This window comes from Marmota marmota, unplaced genomic scaffold (genome assembly GCF_001458135.2).
Source record: "Marmota marmota marmota unplaced genomic scaffold, marMar, whole genome shotgun sequence".
Lineage (NCBI taxonomy): Eukaryota > Metazoa > Chordata > Mammalia > Rodentia > Sciuridae > Marmota > Marmota marmota.
In genome coordinates, this window is record NW_025999880.1 from 1,884,883 (window position 1) to 1,903,319 (window position 18,437).

Here is an 18,437-nt window from a genome sequence, read left to right on the forward strand (position 1 = left end):
CACTGTGCCAGGATCAAGTTGTATTTTAAAAAGAAGGCATGGTCATATATTGAATAAGAAGTTTTAGGAGAAAAGGAAAAAAATAGTAAGAATACTCTCAGATTTTAGACTTTAGCATGAAAGAATGGTGTTGCCATTCACCAAAATAGTGGGAAAAAGAGTTCATTTATAACAGAGAGAGAGAGAATAAAATCAATTTTAGGCATTTCCAAAAGCACTGGTTAGATTATGAAGGAAACTGGTAATAAGGACTAATCAATGATGAAAATCTAGAGCTGACAATATATTATGGTTCAATGATTTAAAATCCTATAAACACTAAATATCACTTTGTTTTTACAATTTTTATTTTTTAAAGGAATAATTCATATTCTCTTGTGTCTAGACTATTTTCATTAACATTAGAAGATTATAGTGACATAACTAAAAATTTGTTATTTTCATTGCTGCATAGTATCCTATTGTATGAATATATATCAACTGTCTATCCTTTGTACCACTAATGAACATTTAATGCTTCCATTTTTTGTCTTTTCAGTTTGGGTTATTATTGATAATGTTGCTATGAATATTCTTGTACATATTTCCTGATGTACATACCCACTGAGTGGATATCCAGGGGTGGAAATGCTTAGCTTAAGCTAGTAAATTATTTTCCAAAGTAGCTTTATTAATTTACTTACTCATTAGAAGTAGGACTGTTCCTATAGTTCTATTATACCTACCAAGAGTTTTCAATTTTAGCTGTTTTGGTGGGTAAGCAGTGATATAAAAATAAGGTTTTATATTTTCCTGATTACTAGGGTGGCTGATCTTTTTTTTCTTTCTTTCCCAAGGCTTGCTTTTTCACTCTCTTAATGGTGTCTTTTTTTTTTTTTTAACAACTTTTAAAAAAACATTTATTTTTTAGTTGTAGGGGAACACAATACTTTTATTTTATTTTAATGTGGTGCCAAGGATGGAACCCAGTGCTTCACGCATGCTAGGCAAGTGCTCTACTTCTGAACCACAATCCCAGGCTTCTTAATGGTGTCTTTTGATGGAACTAATATTCTCCATTTTAATGAAGTCCAATTTATCAATCTTTTTCTTTATGATTAATATTTTCTGTGTCCTATTTACTATTTAAGAAGTCATTCCCTATACCAACATTATGAATATATTCATTTTTATCATCTTCCAAGGGGCATTTCTTTTTGTTTTCAGAATTAGTTTTATAGTCCTCCTAGATTTAGTAGGTAAAGAAATTTCATATGGACATCCAATTGGCCCAAGCACCATTTACTGAGAAAAATATCTTTCTCTCACTGCTCTGCAATGCCACCTTTGTTGTAAATCAAGTTCTCATACATATGTGAACCTGTTTTTGAGTTCTCCATTTTATTTTATTGATTTGTCTTTTTTCACACCAACATCACATTGTTAAGTACCAAATTTAAAAAATAAATCTTGGTATCTGCTGTTCAATTCTCCATGCTTGATGTCTTGAGGGCTGGGGTGCTCAGCGGTAGAGCACTCACCTTGTACATGGGAGACCCTGGGTTCGACCCTCAGCACCATATAAAAATATATGAATAAAATATATTGTGTCCAACTACAACTAAAAAAAAAAAGTGTCTTGACTACTAGGTACAATGGTGCCAGTCTGTAATCCTAGCAGCTCAGGAAGAATGCAAGTTCAAAGCCAGCCTCAGCAATTTAGAAAGGCCCTAAGCAAATTAGCAAGAACCTGATTCAAAATAAAAACTAAAATGGGCTGGGGATGTGGCTCAATGATTAAGGGCCTCTTGGTTCAATCTCTGGTCGCCATCCCACCCCATCAAAAAAATAAAAAAATAAATAAAATGTCTAGGCTACTCTTGGTACTCTATTTCCATGTGACAATCAGCTTATTAAGTCACACATAAGTACTCATATATACAGCTGGGATTATAGGTGTGTGCCATCACACCCCACAGAAATATTTTTAAAATAGTGCCTTATGATCCATGAACACTAGTTTTTACTTCAAATATTTAAGTTCTTTAATATATATTAATATTTTATTGTTTTCTATTATAGATGCCTTGTATATCATTTATAAAACTTTTCCTAGATACTTAATTAATTTTTGGTACTCAACTTTTATATGATAAAAAAATATCTGGAGAGGATAAATGGTAGTCCCTCCAAAAATATATTCATGCTCTAAACCCTGGAATGAGTAACTTCAACCTCATTTGGTAAAAGAGTTTTTGCAGATGTACTTAAGTTGAGGAGCTCAAGATGAGGTCATCTTACATTATCTCAATAGATCCTAAATCCAATGACAAGTATCCTTAAAAGAAAGGAAGAGAGCACAGGAAAAGGCCATGTGAAGAAGAAGAAATTGCAGTTATACAGCCAGCCATAAACTACAGAATATCTGAAGCCAGACGTTAAGAGAGGCAAAATAACATCCTTTCCTGGAGCCTCTGGAAGGAGCAAGGCTATTGATTCCTTGATTTTGTATTTCTTGCATGTAGACTGTGAAAACTTCTATTATAGTAAGTCACCAATTCTGTGGTAATTTGTTACAGAAGTCCTAGGAAATTAATATAGTACCTTTTCTTTTTAAAAAAATATTTCATTTTATTTTGTTATATAAGTGATATACTTGATATTTTTTTTCTTTTCCTTCCTTTCTTAGGTGGTGTTGGGAATGTGCTCAACATGCTAATTAAGCAGTGCTATACTTGACTTTTTTATATTGACTTTGTACCTCACAAAGCTTAAAGCAGGGGCTGGGGATAGCTCTGTTGGTAGAGTGCTTGCCTTGCCTGCATAAGACCCTGGGTTTGATCCCAAGCACCTCCCTCCCCCCTCAAAAGCTTAATTCATTGGCTTTTTATTTGAGTAGGGAATAGTATTTTTTATCTATAATAAATGTAAATAAAAAAACTAGAGTAAATTTTTAAACATAGATCAGGTAACAATGGATCTTAGAAACTACCTACCAGCACCATTCCTGTATTTTTTCTATTTATTTTTTTAATATTTATTTTTTAGTTGTAGTTGGACACAACATCTTTGTTTTATTTATTTATTTTTACGTGGTACTGAGGATCGAACCCAGGGCCTCACACATGCAAGGTGAGTGCTCTACCACTGAGCCACAACCCCAGCCCTCCTTTATTTTTATAAAAGTAGACTGCAAAAGTCCAAAGAGCTCGAGGCTGGGGTTGTGGTTCAGTGGTAGAGCACTCCCCTAGCATGCCTGAGGCACTGGGCTCCATCCTCAGCACCACAAAAATGTAAAACAAAGAAAATAAATATTAAACAAGAAAAAAGAAAAAAAAAGTCAAAAGGGCTCAATTGGCTATCTAGTGGCAGAGAAAGAACTAAAACACAGGTTTTTCAATTCTCAGTCCAGTGCCCTAACTACCTCTTCTTTTTTTTTTAAGAATTTAAACTTTAATTTTTTGTTTGTTTGTTTTTTATGTGGTGCTGAGGATCAAATCTAATGTCTCACCAGCGCTAGGCAAGTGCTCTACCACCACACTACATCCCCAGCTCCCCTGCTTTTTTTAATTGAGACCGTGACTTGCTAAAGTTGCTGCCTTGAACTTGTGCTCCTTCTGACTCAGCCTCTTGAACTGCCCGGATTCAACCTTTTATCTACTGATCAGTTTTCAACTCTTTTTTTTTTTTTTTTTACATCGAAGAGTTAGCCTTTAATGAAGAAATTAGATTATCAAGGAAGGCATTATGAAAAACTTATCAAAGAATATTCTTATGGGCTGGGGATGTGGCTCAAGCGATAGCGCGCTCGCCTGGCATGCACGGGGCGCTGGGTTCGATCCTCAGCACCACATAAAAAAAATAAAATAACAAAAAGATGTTGTGTCCACCGAAAACCAAAAAATAAATATTAAAAAATTCTCTCTCTCTTAAAAAAAAAAAAAAAAAGAATATTCTTGTGTTAAAAAAAAAAAACATGCAAAACAATATTGACAAGACTTTCTCCAAAGGCATTCACATTTAAATGGCAAAGAAGATGTACATGCCTATGAAGATGCGAACACACAGGAGACCCAAATTTTAAAAGAAAGTAGTACTCTGATGCATTGGCTCTCCTAGTGCCTCTTAATATACAAGAGAGGAGTATCACTGCATACACTGACCATAACATGTGATACTAAATTCTGACTCTGATTATTCACATTAGTATATACATCATACAGAAAATGTATTTAATGAAGATGCTGTAAAGACAGAAAATGGTTGTTTCACAAATGACACGGACAACATCAACAGTAAGTTGCTCAACATTTAACTAACCATTTTTCGGTGGACTGCAATGATGTATCCCGTAAAGGGGTTGTCAGGAAGAGATGGCATATGGCCATTCACCATTCCATTGGTAAAGTTCTTCTCAGTTACACATGGCACAACAGTGTTTGGCATTCCATTTGGGATGAATATTGGTCGAGCCAGGTCCCCATTGGTAGTTAGAGCGAACATTCCATTTGTAGATGGGGAAGAGGAGAAATCTGTAAATTCAAAGATATGTACAGCATCATCAGCTTATGGTACCTTCATCTTTGCTCTTTTCTTAAGTATTCTGAAGACCTGGACCATTGATAGTGTAATAAGGATTCTAGGTTTATTGGAAGATTTAATTTCAGATTTTACTTTTGTAACTCACACTATGATTAAATGGCAAAACAAGAATAACTGTTGGAAACCTGTTAAGTAGAATTCTTGCAGAAATCTATACGAACATCATGTTGTTGCATACAAACAATTCTGCCACTTGTTTTCTTTTTCTTCTCTAAAATTCTCCATCTGGCCTCTAGACAGATGTTGATTTTAAAATTTAAATCTAAATCAAATTACAAATACATTCCCTTAGTCTCATTAGCCACATTTCAAGTGCTCAAAAGTCCATGTGACTGGTAAATACCATATAGGAGGGAAAAGATCATAGAAAGTTTCCATTATTAAAGTTCTACTGGATGGTGATGTTCTAAATAAAAAGCAACATTATGCTAGGCAGGGTAACAAACACCTGTAATCCCAGCAATGTGGAAGGCTGAGGCAGGAGCATTATAAATTAAAGGCCAGCTTTACTCACTAGTGAGAACCTAGGCAACTTAGTGAGACCCTGTCTCAAAATAAAAAATAAAAAGGACTAGGAATGTAGCTCAGTGGTTAAGATCATCTGGGTTAAATCCCTAGTAGCACAAAAAAAGTAAAGCAACATTAAATCATCTACCAACTCATCATCAGTAGTATCTACTATATGCCAGTGAGAGGAGCCTAATTCCTATGAAGACTTTTATAGGTGGAGTATTAAACTAATTATAAGCAGTATAAAGAAGGACAAGGCATATTAATGGCCAAAAAACTCACTGACCCATATTGAATCACATTTAATAACTGGATTGATTTATTTTTCGCTAAATTTATTGTTTATGTTTTCTGGTAATATGTTGCTCTTATACCAACGGTTGCCTTGTTAGTATTAGGTAAAGAGTTAAAAGAGATCTGAATGCCAATGGTATATGAGCTAGTAACTACCTACCTAACTTAGTCACTTGGGTTTTAAGAATTTATGGATTGTTATTTATAAAAGAAATTTGAGTCAAATGATCATTACAGTTTCTTTGGGCTCAAAAATTCCTTTGCTCTAAGTAGAAGAAGATCAAAAGAAAGAGAGGAGGGATGGGAAAAGAGAGGAAAGGCAGAATAAATGTAACAAAATCATATTATGGGCATATATAAATATACTACAGGGAATTTCACCTATAGATGTGTATAGAAAGCACCAAGTAAGGATGGATAAATGGATGAGCAAGGGGAGAATCTGTGGAGTGGAGGGGTAATAGAGAGAAGGAAGGGGAAGAATGGGGAATGACATGAAAATGGATCAAATCCCATGTATGTATGATTTTTTAAAAACTATTTACTTTTTAGTTATAGGTGGGCACAATATCTTTATTTTATTATTATTTTTATGTGGTGCTGAGGATCGAACCCAGTGCCTCATGCATACTAGGCGAGCACTCTACCACCCAGCCCCATGTATGTATGATTTTGTTGGGATGAATCAACTACTATGTATAACTACAGTGATTTAATAAAAAGACATTAAAACCCCTTTTGCTCTAATATTCTTAGCATAAAAAAATACAAAAAAAGATGACAACTCTTAAACCAGTATTCAAAGGTGAGATCATGAGAAGGAGCTCTAGTTTTATCTTACCTGTCTGTACTGGACTAGAAGCTGAAACTGGAGATACAGGGATGGGAATTTCAAATGCACATAAAAATCCACTCACTGAGAGTCGTACTTTTTGGTTGTCCTGAGGAAAGTTCTACAGGGGAAAAAAAGAAAAAGTAAAGCAAGAGGGAGAAGGAAGAGATGTTTCAGGTAAAATGGAAAAATGATCTCTTATCTACTTGAAGAGAATGTCTTAGGAGTTTCAGTGGTAAAACAAATAAGGGAACCAAATAAATTTTCTCCATAACTAAAAGATGTATACTTGATAAAATAACTGAAAACTCACCTCAAAGAAAATCATTATCCCTTTTCAGAAAGAGAAAGTATGCTGTGTATAACTGACTTCCTAAATCTTGTCTTTTTGTTTCAAGAATAAACACCCAAAACCCTCAGAGAGACCTTGTTTTTTAAGTTATATATGAAGAAAATGTCAGTGAGGTAGGGTTTTGTTGAGAAACCTCAAGGACAACTATAATGAACTCTTATTACCGTAGAAGCTCAATATAGGGTAGACAATATATTAGATGATTTCCCAAAGTGGAATCTAGGAAACATGATTGTGTCAATTTGTCTTTACTTTCTAATTTCTTAGCATTTTGAAAGGTAAAACATGTCGTTTTCCCTTAGTATCTTTAGGTAACTGGTTCTAGGATCTACTGCAGATGTTAAAATCAGAAGATACAAGTTCCTTATATAAAATGGAGTAGTGTCTGCATATAAGTTATGCATACCTTTTAATATACTTTAAATAATCTTTAGATTATTTTTAATATTTAATACAATATAACAATTATGTAAATAGTTGTTATACTGTATTTAGGGACTAATGACAAGGAAAAAAGTCTGTATATGGTTAGTTTAAATGTGATTGTTTTTCATCCATGGTGGGTTGAGTCAGAGGATGCAGAACCCTCAGACATAGGACTGTTTATTCATAAATATATAATCATAAATACACAAAATAACCTGGGAAGAATTCCATTAACAGTGGTAATATAGAAGAGCTGTTGGGTGTAGTTGTAACATTTGCAGGGGAGAGCCTATATTATAATGACACAGCTAGATTAATTCATACTGATAGCCTTATATATTTTCCTTCTTTAAAAACACCACTATTGGGGCTGGGGTTGTGGCTCAGTGGTAGAGCGCTTGCCTTGCCCATGTGAGGCACTGGGTTCAATCCTCAGCACCACACATAAATAAATAAAGGTACTGTCTCCATCTACAACTAAAAAAAAAAAAAAAAAAACCTTAAAAAAATTAAAAAAAATAAAATAAAAACACCACCATCACGGGCTGGGGTTGTGGCTCAGCAGTAGAGCGCTCGTCTAGCACGTGCGAGGCCCTGGGTTCGATCCTCAGCACCACATAAAAATAAATAAGTAAATAAATAAAATCAAGTTAAAAATAAAAACAACAACAACAAAACTACCACCATCAGCAACTTGGGAGGCAGAGGCAAGGAGGATCGCAATTTCAGGGCCCTACGTAACTCTGTCTCAAAATAAAAAATAAAAAAGAGCTGGGGATATGGCTCAGTAGTTAAGTGCCCCTGGGTTCACTCTCCAGTACCAAAAATAAAACAAACAACCCCCCCGCCCAAATTGTATTTTTCCTGTTCTGTTTTTGTTATATTTTAGTATCTCGCATGGCCATTTAACAATTAACTGATAATAATGGAGAAAACTAAACTTTGATGGATAGAATCAAAGATTTCCTAGAAAGAGTAGCTAATATTACCTTTATGTTGGAACCATGTACTTCTGCAAGAAGGATTTGTTCTGATTTTAGTCCACAGAGATCACTCAGCTGTTTTTTCAAACCTGTGTACTTTTCATCCATATTTAGTCTTAGTCCATATCGTATAGGGGTAGTACCATCCAACTTAATTACTAGTAAAGAGAAAAGAACTTTTATTTGTAAAATCCAAGTTACTCTCAAAGTCTTATACACTGTCAGCAGATATATCTGACTTGCAAATAGCAAATAACTCAGTCTAGAATTGTATTTTATATGTAAATACTAAAGTAGTACTTAAGAATAATATTGGGAAAACTAAGATTTTTAAATGTTCATCTGATATAATTATGAGCAGCTCTGTAATAGTTCAAAGATTCTGGCTCAGCTGTAGAGCACTTGCCTTGCACGTGCAAGGCCCTGGGTTTATCCTCAGCACCACATAAAAATAAATAAGTAAATAAATAAAATCAAGTTAAAAATAAAAACAACATCAACAACAACAACAACAACAACAACAAAACCACCACCATCAGCAACTTGTTTTGAAACAAAACAATCAATATAGGCCCAGGTGCCACATCTTTCAAATCCCAAATCAGCCTGAATGCAGATTACTAGGTTTTAACATGCTTTTAATCTTTATGAGAACTTACTACAAGCAAATAACTATAATTAGAAATTTAGGCGGCATGTATAAGATAGAAGAAAATGGAGTCAAATAATATTTCAGATCTTTGTGACCCACCTGTTATTTCTAAATGCATATAGCTGTCCATTGGTAGTGGCAAAGACAAAAAATTGAATGGGTCAAATCGGACACTTATATGCCCACATGTCTTGCATTTGACTTGGGATCTTAGCTGCCCATGGAATAAATCTACAACAATTGATCTATTTCTTCTCAGATGGTTGTCCCAGGCCTAGCAAGAAAAGATACAAATCTTTGTTTTTCCTCCCAAAATTCAAAAGATAAGACTTCTACATAAATTCAAAAATACTGGCTAAATATATTGCATTTAAATGCAAAGAACATAAAACTTTGCTTTATTTAAAATATAAAAGCTATCTGCCTACAAATTTATAAATTCAGATATGTAATTTAAAATATATTATCTACTGAGGGAATAGAGAATAGAGTATGATTTTTTCTGAATAGTGTGTAAAATAATAAATTCAGGGGCTGGGGTTAAAGTTCAACATTTGCCTATTATGTGTGAGGTCCTGGGTTTACTCCCAGCATCATAAGTGTGTAAGTTAAGTAAGTAAGTAAATAAATTCATATGAAAAATCTTAATTTTTATTTGTTCTTACCATGTTAACAATGGGGAGTATTAGAGTTCTTTGTTCGTGAGAAGCAGATAAGAGACAGCTATCAGTCACTGTATACATTATTTTAGCAATTATTGGAACTCTTCCACTGGATAATTATTCCTATCCCACCGCATAAAGGTCATAATGTGAAATAGCAATATTTTTCTATTTTCATTAAATGTGCTTTTGTTTCAGTATTATTAAGAGTTAAGCAGATAAAACAAATTCTTTTATTCTCAGTAAAATTATGGTTACAGAACATTTTAGTTTGCATTTAAGTGGTGTCACACATATTTGTGGCCAGAACATTTAATCTATTGCTTATATTAGAAACTCAAAATGGACAAACCTCTGCAGCTACTTCCCAGTCTGGTCGTCCATCACTGTCTTTCAGTTCCACATATGGCTTCTCATGGACTCGGTTGAGATCCTCATGAAGACCATCCAAAAGAAAAGCCAGAAGTTCTTGGGAGTCTTGTTGCTGGAACCCATTAAACCTGGGAGCATATTTTGCTATGGTCCACTATAAATACGAGGAGTAACACTCATTATTTCCTACCCCATAAAATTTGGAATGAACATGTCCTAAAATTCAATCAGAGACATCATAAAAAGTAAAGCACAGTATTTAGTATGCCTATATTTCAGCAAGTATTTTTACTTGTTCTTTTTATATATGACAGTAGAATCTATTTTGACATATTTATTCAAGCATGTGTTATTCTAATTAGGATCCAAGTCTTATGGATGTACATGAGATGTTGAGATTTACTGTGGTGTATTCATATATGTACACAGAAAAGTTATCTCAGTTTCATTCCGCTGTCTTTCCTATTCCCATTCCTTCTCTCTTCCCTTCATTTCCCTTAGTCTAATCCACTGAACTTCTATTCTCCTTCCCTCCCCCTTGTTATGGGTTAGCATTCACATATCAGAGAGAACATTCAACCTTTGTTTTGGGGGGACTGGCTTATTTCACTTAGGGTGATAGTCTCCAGATCATTCATTTACTAGTAGCAAAAGTCATAAATTCATTCCTTTTTATGGCCGAGTTTTTTGAGGGATCTTCATACTGCTTTCAAGAGTGGAGCAACTATATTTTAGAAAATCATTTAATTTTACTGTTCTTTATTTCAAATGACCACACATACAAAAAAAAGAGAAGCATTTTGGACAATTCTGTGTTCAGAATCACACTGGCAAACTGAGTTCTATTTTTTTGTTGGTTCTTTTTAGTTATATATGACAGTCAAATCTATTTGGATATATTTATATAAGCATGAAATAGATTTTATTCTAATTAGGACCCCAGTCTTGTGGATGTACAAGATGGTGAGATTCACTGTGGTGGGCAAACTGAATTCTTAAGGCCCACAGATGTTATTTAATACAGAAACGGTAAAGCAGCAATGTTCAAAAGAAGACACCCTAGATTATGTAAGATTTTTTTCACAGTAACCTTTTCTGGCCTATAGCCTAACTTTTATTATTAGAGGCAAAAAAACATAGTATTTAAGGGTTAAAACTTTCATACTTGCAAGCATGGGCAAATTACTTAATCACTTTGGGTTTTAGTTTCCTGGACAATAAAATGGGGATTAAGACACAGCACTATAGGATTACTTAGAGAATTAAATGAGATAACACACATAAATTAAAATAGTACCCAGCAAATGGTAAGCAGTCAAAATTTAGCTATTATGATTATTAATTTTTAACTTCAAAAACCTTTTGACTTAAATTTTAAATTAACATTTCCAAATTCATTAAAATCCACTAAATATATACTAACATAAAACTTGTATCCATTAATTTCATTATTTCTTCTACTTTTTTGTTCCACAGATAAAACTAATTAACTTAGTAGTGCTGAAAATGTAACCGAGGTTAATCTTGCAGTTAGAATACTGCTAATAAAGGATTATCAAAAAACGCTTACTATTCATACAAAGAAGATATTTGATAAATCAGAAAAATGAACAACATCTCAAATTTAGACTGTGCCTTTGTTTTTTTTTTTCTAGCCAGTAGATACACAGCAGTATTTTGCATGCATCTGAACAAATAAAAGTACTGGACATCTGGTTTATGCTGAGTAAGTGATCTAAAAACACTGATTAAAATAAAAAAAAAAAACATACAAAACATGTAAAGAAATATGATTATTTTTAAAATCACTGTTTAGGAATTAAATACTTTGATATTATTTTAACATATTTACCCGAAGCTTTAAGGGGGCAACATTCTTCTGAGTTCCACTCCAAAGTTCTTGTACTAAATCACCATAGCATTTAGCCATATGCCCCTTCATACCAATGGGATTTGTCCTAGAAATTTTGAAGAAAATTTGTAACAAAGGTTCTCATTAAGTCACAACACACAGGCACAGAAATGTCTAGCACATCACATCAAAAATATCTTATTTTTTGAAACAAGAGAAGTATCCCTTTGCCCCAATTTTATACTGAATAGGGCAATAAGAAAAGATTTTTCTCTTTTAGCATAAAAAAAGAGAAGATTGAAGGTGGGTGAGGTGGCATGCACTTGTAATCCTAGTGATTTAGGAGCAACTCAACAAAATATAAAAAAGAGCTGTGGATGTGGCTCAGTGGTTAAATGTCCCTGGATTCAATCCCTGGTGCAAAAAAACAAAACAAAAAAAAAGGAATCCAATGCCATAAAAACAAGCTTGGTATTGGCTGAACAAAGAAAGAGAAGATCGAGGTAATAGTGGAGTCATATAAAAAAATCATAGATTACCTGTTGAGTTCATAAAGATGTCTCCCTGAGATAAAATACTGTGTCAGTGGCTGTGTGTTACTAACACACTGAATGCTTGAATTCATGAAGCAAGTATTTCCCAGGTTACTCAGACCCGTGGCTCCCTTTTCTGTGGGAACTGGAACAAACAATATGAGAACCAAAGTCCTTTTAGTAATATGTTGTAGAACAAAGTTACTTATATTCAATGTAATATTTTTTGATAACTTTTAAAATCAGTTAAACAGTATTAATCTTTCTTTAGCAGGTCTTTCAAATGCTACAGCTTATAAGTTTTTTGAGAATGGCTTTGGCAATCATGATCTGTGGTCATGTATAATCCCAAAATAGCAATTTTTCTTTTTGAGAACTCAATTCACCAAGTATGTCTTTAAAAATATATAAATTATTTAACTGTGGGTTATTTTCTAAAAGAAATTTAGAAAATAGTTTGATGTTGGGTTTTCCCAACAAGAATAAAAAAGAATAAATTTAAAATCATCTCTTTAAAAACAACACACTAGAGACTTACCCTTGTGTCGATCAATTTTACTACTGTTTGCTATAAAGGACATTTCCTCAGGCCAACTCATATCTTTGTTTCGAACTGAAAGACAGATAGGAATGTGTTAATTGCTTCTGCTAAAAAAAAAAAAAAAAAAAAAAAAAAAGTTCTTATTTCTGTATCAGAAACTTCAAAAAGCAACAACAACAACAAAAAAATAAGTAATTTTAAGTTAACTGGCCCTGAAACCACTCCTTCTCTTTATATTGGTGAGTTTAAAGTCACTTGATAGAATCATTAAGCTACTATACCTCAATTATCTTCATGAATTAAAATTATACTCAACTATCTAAGGAAGTAATTAAAGCTCAGATACAATGGAATTTCTTATATGTAAAACTCAGAATTGTGATATTTCTTCCTTAAATTCTTTTTTTAAATATTTATTTATTTTTTTAGTTACAGGTGGACACAATATCTTTATATTTATGTGGTACTGAGGATCGAACCCAATGCCTCATGCATGCTAGGCAAGCACTCTACCTTTGAGCCACAACCCCAGCCCCTCTTCCTTACATTCTAACAACAGTTAGTGTAAACCATTCATTTAATATAAACATAATTAACAATGTTTCCATGAAACTTCATGGAAAAAAGACACATGAAATTTTCAATAACATATACATGCCAACATGTAAATTTATGTGTGAATACACAAGTAGCTCTGTTGGTGAGCAGCCAGTATTGATGATTAATGAAAGCCTATGCTACTACCAGAAATTTGGTTGGCTTACTTAAATTCAAAAAGGCAGTCTAAAAATCTTAAAGACACTGTGTCAATGTGCAATTGAATTTACCTGTTTCTACCCACTTTTTCCATTCCATGTCAGCCTATGATTATAGATAATTTTTATAGGTAATTTTTCTTTTAAAGTAATCTAAATAGTACTGTAAGAGTACATAAGAGTCCATGTTTTGATAAAACATATATGTTTTATCAAAAAGAACATAATGAGACAGGTGCCATGGTACACGCCTATAATCCCAGTGACTAGGGAGGCAGAGGCAGGAGGATTGCAAGTTCAAAGTTGGCCTGAGCAACTTAGTGAGGCATTTAGCAACTCAACTCAGGGAGACTCTGTCTCTGAAGAAAATATAAAAACAGGCTGGGGATGTGGCTCAGTGATTAAGCAACCCTGGTTCAATCCTTGGTACCCCCCACTCTGCCCAGAACATAATGATTAAGTAATAGTTGTCTCAGAAAAATTATAAAATGGATTTTAGTAACTCCTTAAAGTCCTCTTCTATAAATCTAATATATAGATGCACACATCCATCATATACCTTCAATTACTAGGTGCTGTTCATCCTGGATTTTCAAATATTCCAATCTATGATCCTCATCATCCAGAAGAGTAAGGTAATTCTGTATAAGGCAGACGAAATGTTTCTGTTAATTTGATTAGTGAACTTGAAACAAATGTACAAATAAAAATGAATGCCAAAAACATCCTTGCATTTATATAATTTATGTTATGAAAACTTAGCATATTATAATTGTTCAGAAATATTTATAATTTAGGTGGCAAAATGAGGGAAAGACAAATTGGCTTTCCTTCATTTTAGAAACATTCTTTATATCCTTAAAACAAAATTACATGTAATTTTGGAGTGATCAGGAAAAGATCCATCTAATGTCACAATGAAGTTCATTGAAACCGGTTTTTTGAAGAGCTTGGAGAAAAAAAAAATGTCTTTAGTACCTAGTATGAAATTTCGTAAATGTACTGAATGAAACTAGACTACTTACTAGGAATTGAAAATGTAAAGTCAAAAGTCATGCAGTAGGATTATACATTTTTGTTTAAGCTTACACTGTCTAAAGTGCTTACAGAATTATTTCCTATAATTCTCATGACTATCTTGAGGGAGATACTATTATTTATTTGCTTCGCTGTAGCAAAAACTAAGACAGAGAATTAAGAAACTTGCCCTTAGTTACACAACTAAAATGAGGCAGTCAGAATTTAATTCCTGGTAGTATGACACTGCCTTTCAATGGTGACCAAAAGAGGATACAAAAAAGAAAGCATCAGGGACCGGAGAACTGGTTGAAACTACACTGACTAACCAATTTCACAGTATAATCTATATTGAATATATAAGGATTAAAAAGCATTGCCTATGAGGAGAATGGAAGATAGGAGTCAGAGGATGGGAAGACAAAATTATACACTTTGGATTGTTTCAAATTTTTAACATGTATATGACCTACTTCAAAACCAAATCCAATATGAAATCTATTTAGTATGAACTAACAGTCATGTTCATGCTTTTATGGATCATGACAAAAAATGATGATTATGACAAATATCTTCATGTGTGAAAATAATAATTTAAAAGTAGAAATTTTCACTGAGATACTAGATATGACTTCTAGCATAATTACTACACAAAAACTCATACTCATGAAATGATGATTTAACATTCAATCAGACTCTATGGCAATGACAATGAGAAGCCTCTTACCTCACTATTATATAGCCACAGGCGCATATCTTCCTCTTTAATGCGAAGCCTTTGAGATAGATACTCATGAATTTCCTTGATGGTCTGCATTCTACTAAAACAGCCTGTATAGGCTAACACCCGCTTTAAAGGTGCATTCGGAGAAGGTACATTTCCTATGGTTATAGTAATCACAATAAGGAAAAGGCAGATAAAAAACAAAAAACAAAACAAGAAAAAATTGAGAAGAAAGCAAGTGCACCCCTCTCAGCAATAGGAATCACACTGTTTTAGGAAATCATGATGAGAAATGAGAATTATAGGTTTAATAATTTTATAAATGAAGAGTACCACAAAGCTTTAAAATTAAGACCCAAGTCTCAACTTAAAAAAAAAAAAAAGAGAATAGTAAAAGCTCAGAGGCCCAAATAACTGATGACATTTGAATCTCGAGAGTGGAACATGCTGGCCAACAATTGGCATTGGTATTTGGCTGTCTCTTTGGTGTTGGATCACATCCAAGAGCAACATAAAATAATACTCAGTGTAAGAGTTGGGGAGATCAAATAGCACTGGATTTCAATTCCAGGCAGATAGTTGGATTCCCTTCATCTACATTCTTAAACTAATTCCATCTAATTCTATTACTCTTAGCCATTAAATGGACAAAATACTTGGCACATTGGTACAGTTAACAGAAATTTTTACTTAAGTGGTACAGTTAACAGAAATTTTTACTTAAGATTCTAAATAGGTAGAGATTCTAAATGGCCAAACAATTTTAAAATTCGCCCAAGAAGTTTCCCATGACAAAATATATAAATAAATAGTTCTATTGAAAAGGATGGGAAATATATAGGCTATTGCCCAAAAAGATAATACCAAAATGACCTTGATTTTCTGAAGGACTCAAGGTGGAAATAAAAGTGGCAACATAACTGTCCCTCAGAATCTTCAGGGGACTAGTTTGAGAAGCTCCACCATTAGGATACCAAAATCCATGGATGCTCAAGTCTCTTATATGCATAGTCCTTGAATATAACCTATGTACACCTGCCCATATACTTTCTAGATTATTTATAATACCGAATACAATATAAATGCTATGTAAATCATTGTTATATTATTCAGTGAACAGTGACAAGAAAAGTTGTTCATAATTCAGTACAGAAATAATTTTAAATCTTTTGAAACTGCAGATGAGAAATCTGTGGGTATGGAGACTATACAGGGGGAAAGAAGTGCAGCGTGAAGCAAGATTATATCAAGTCTCACTACATACTTCAAAAGAGGAGGGGGATGAAATGAGGAGAGTATGAAAATCAAAGATAGCTTGTTAAAAAAAAAATCTTGCTAAATTCTGATTAACTATATAACCAAAATTCAAGAGAAAGCTGTAGTTTAAAATGGTTATCTTTGTCAATGGCAGGCTATATTTTATAAAACGACCCCCCAAAAACATATCAATATAATCTGTCTAGGGCACAAGTATACATTCCAGGTTGCTGCTGTCCACCTGTTCAGTAGTGACTTTTTTCCTCGCAATAAATGTGCTTTTTAATGAGCTCTCCCCAACCCTACCTCAGGATGGGGGATTAAACTCAGGATCTTCTGAATGCTAGGCAAACACTCTACTGCTGAGCTATACCTCCAACCCTTTTTATTATTTTATTTTGTGGCAGGTTCTCACTAAATTGCCCGGGCTGGCCTCAAACTTGTGTTCCTTCTGCCTCAGCCTCCCGAGCTGCTGGGATTACAGGCATGCGCCACTGCGCCCAGCTTAGTGTGAGTCTTCATCTACTAAACAAATAGAAAAATATTAGTATCAACTGCTTCTTTTAAACCTTCCAGGAAAATTCACTCACCTAAAATAGTCTGAAAACCCATCTAAGGAATAATGATTTCTATAGTCTTGTCTACACAGAAGGCTACATTTAAGTCATTATAATTATAACTATGGGAAATTTGTATACCTGCTACTTCAAATGGAATAAAAGAGCCTAAAAAACAGCTGTAATAAATGGTATTAAAGAAGGATGAACATTATTTTATGGTAGAACAAAACTTCATCATGATTAATTTTTAAATGTATAGCAAAGCAAATCTTTTACTATCAGCAAGCAAAGGACAATCTATAAGAGAAAATAAAAGTGCAAATTTCTCCAATTATACATGAGAGGATTAGTTATAAGATTACAGCAAGAAAGCATATTTTTATAAAATTAAAAATGATTAATGATTGATTTCACAACTAATTAGTAATGAATAAAATTTCAAATTAAGAATAAATTTGGAGCACCAGAACTACACAGTTCTAGGATTCAGAAGCATAGGCAAAAGTATAGTGTCCAAGTCAATCGTCCTAAGCCACAATAAGAAAATTTGTGTTCTGGACGGATTTATAGCATAGCTCAATCCCCAGGCAGTCACTTATTCTACATAATTTTGTGCTTTTGAGTAGCACCAACAAATCTAGGGGAATTTATAGAAGCAGCAAAAATCTAGGATCAGCACAAGTATTACAAATACTTACTAAATGCGCAACAACACATCTTGCCTCTGTTATCTTTCAAAGAGAATCAAAAAAGACATATGCTATGGGTGCCATGGAAGAATGTTTCCGAGTAATTCCCTTTCTCTGTTCCTTGATTTTGATGTTTTCCCCCACAACAAAGTTTGTTTAGCAGAGGCCACTGTTTTGCTATAATTCTTAACAAAAAATATGTAAGAGTCTTTCTAAGTTATCTGTATATAACCTTTTAGGAGGACATAAAATTGTTTAAATTCAAAGGAACCTAGTACACACAAAGGGGTGGTGGCTTAGTACTTCTTGCAAACTACACAATCTGACATTATTAACACAAAGTCTAAGACTTTGCTAATGGTTGAACTCATTATTTATTGCTGAAGAATAATTTCACTTATATGTAAGCAAAAAGCTCAACAAGTATTTTTTTAAAATATATTTTATAGTTGTAGATGGACAGAATGCCTTTATTTTATTTGTTTATGTGGTGCTGAGGATTGAACCCAGTGCCTCATGTATGCTAGGCAAGCACTCTGCCACTGAGCTACAGCCTCAGCCCTCAACAAGTATTGTATATCAATAAAATTTAACTTTCTAAATCAAAGGAGAACTTTTTGTGTATTATATTTCATTTTGATGACTTGGTGGGTTTTTTTTGGGGGGGGGGAACTTGACATTTTTCAAAGCAAATGTATAATGTTCATTTTCAAAAATATGTTTGCTCTGCATAATTTGTCTCTTATAAAGCATTCTTAGTTTAACATGCGAAACACATCATGTTTTGCCAAAAACAGATCAAAAAAAAAAAAAAAAACATTGCCAAAAGAATTACTCTTATAAAT

The 18,437-nt window shown here is 33.5% G+C and overlaps 1 protein-coding gene across 1 annotated transcript in view; it reads right to left on the reverse strand.

Moving 5' to 3' along the window:
* Positions 1-18,437, reverse strand: part of Usp32 (ubiquitin specific peptidase 32) — a 78,010-nt gene that overhangs the window by 22,123 nt on the left and 37,450 nt on the right. Inside the window, exons 12-21 of the mRNA XM_015495368.2 lie at positions 15,090-15,244; positions 13,905-13,986; positions 12,588-12,662; positions 12,056-12,194; positions 11,517-11,622; positions 9,645-9,818; positions 8,730-8,904; positions 7,985-8,136; positions 6,227-6,338; positions 4,300-4,511 (exon numbers count right to left, since the gene is read on the reverse strand). Coding sequence (XP_015350854.1) covers positions 4,300-4,511; positions 6,227-6,338; positions 7,985-8,136; positions 8,730-8,904; positions 9,645-9,818; positions 11,517-11,622; positions 12,056-12,194; positions 12,588-12,662; positions 13,905-13,986; positions 15,090-15,244 — 1,382 coding nt within the window. The remainder of the gene's footprint in view (positions 1-4,299; positions 4,512-6,226; positions 6,339-7,984; positions 8,137-8,729; positions 8,905-9,644; positions 9,819-11,516; positions 11,623-12,055; positions 12,195-12,587; positions 12,663-13,904; positions 13,987-15,089; positions 15,245-18,437) is intronic.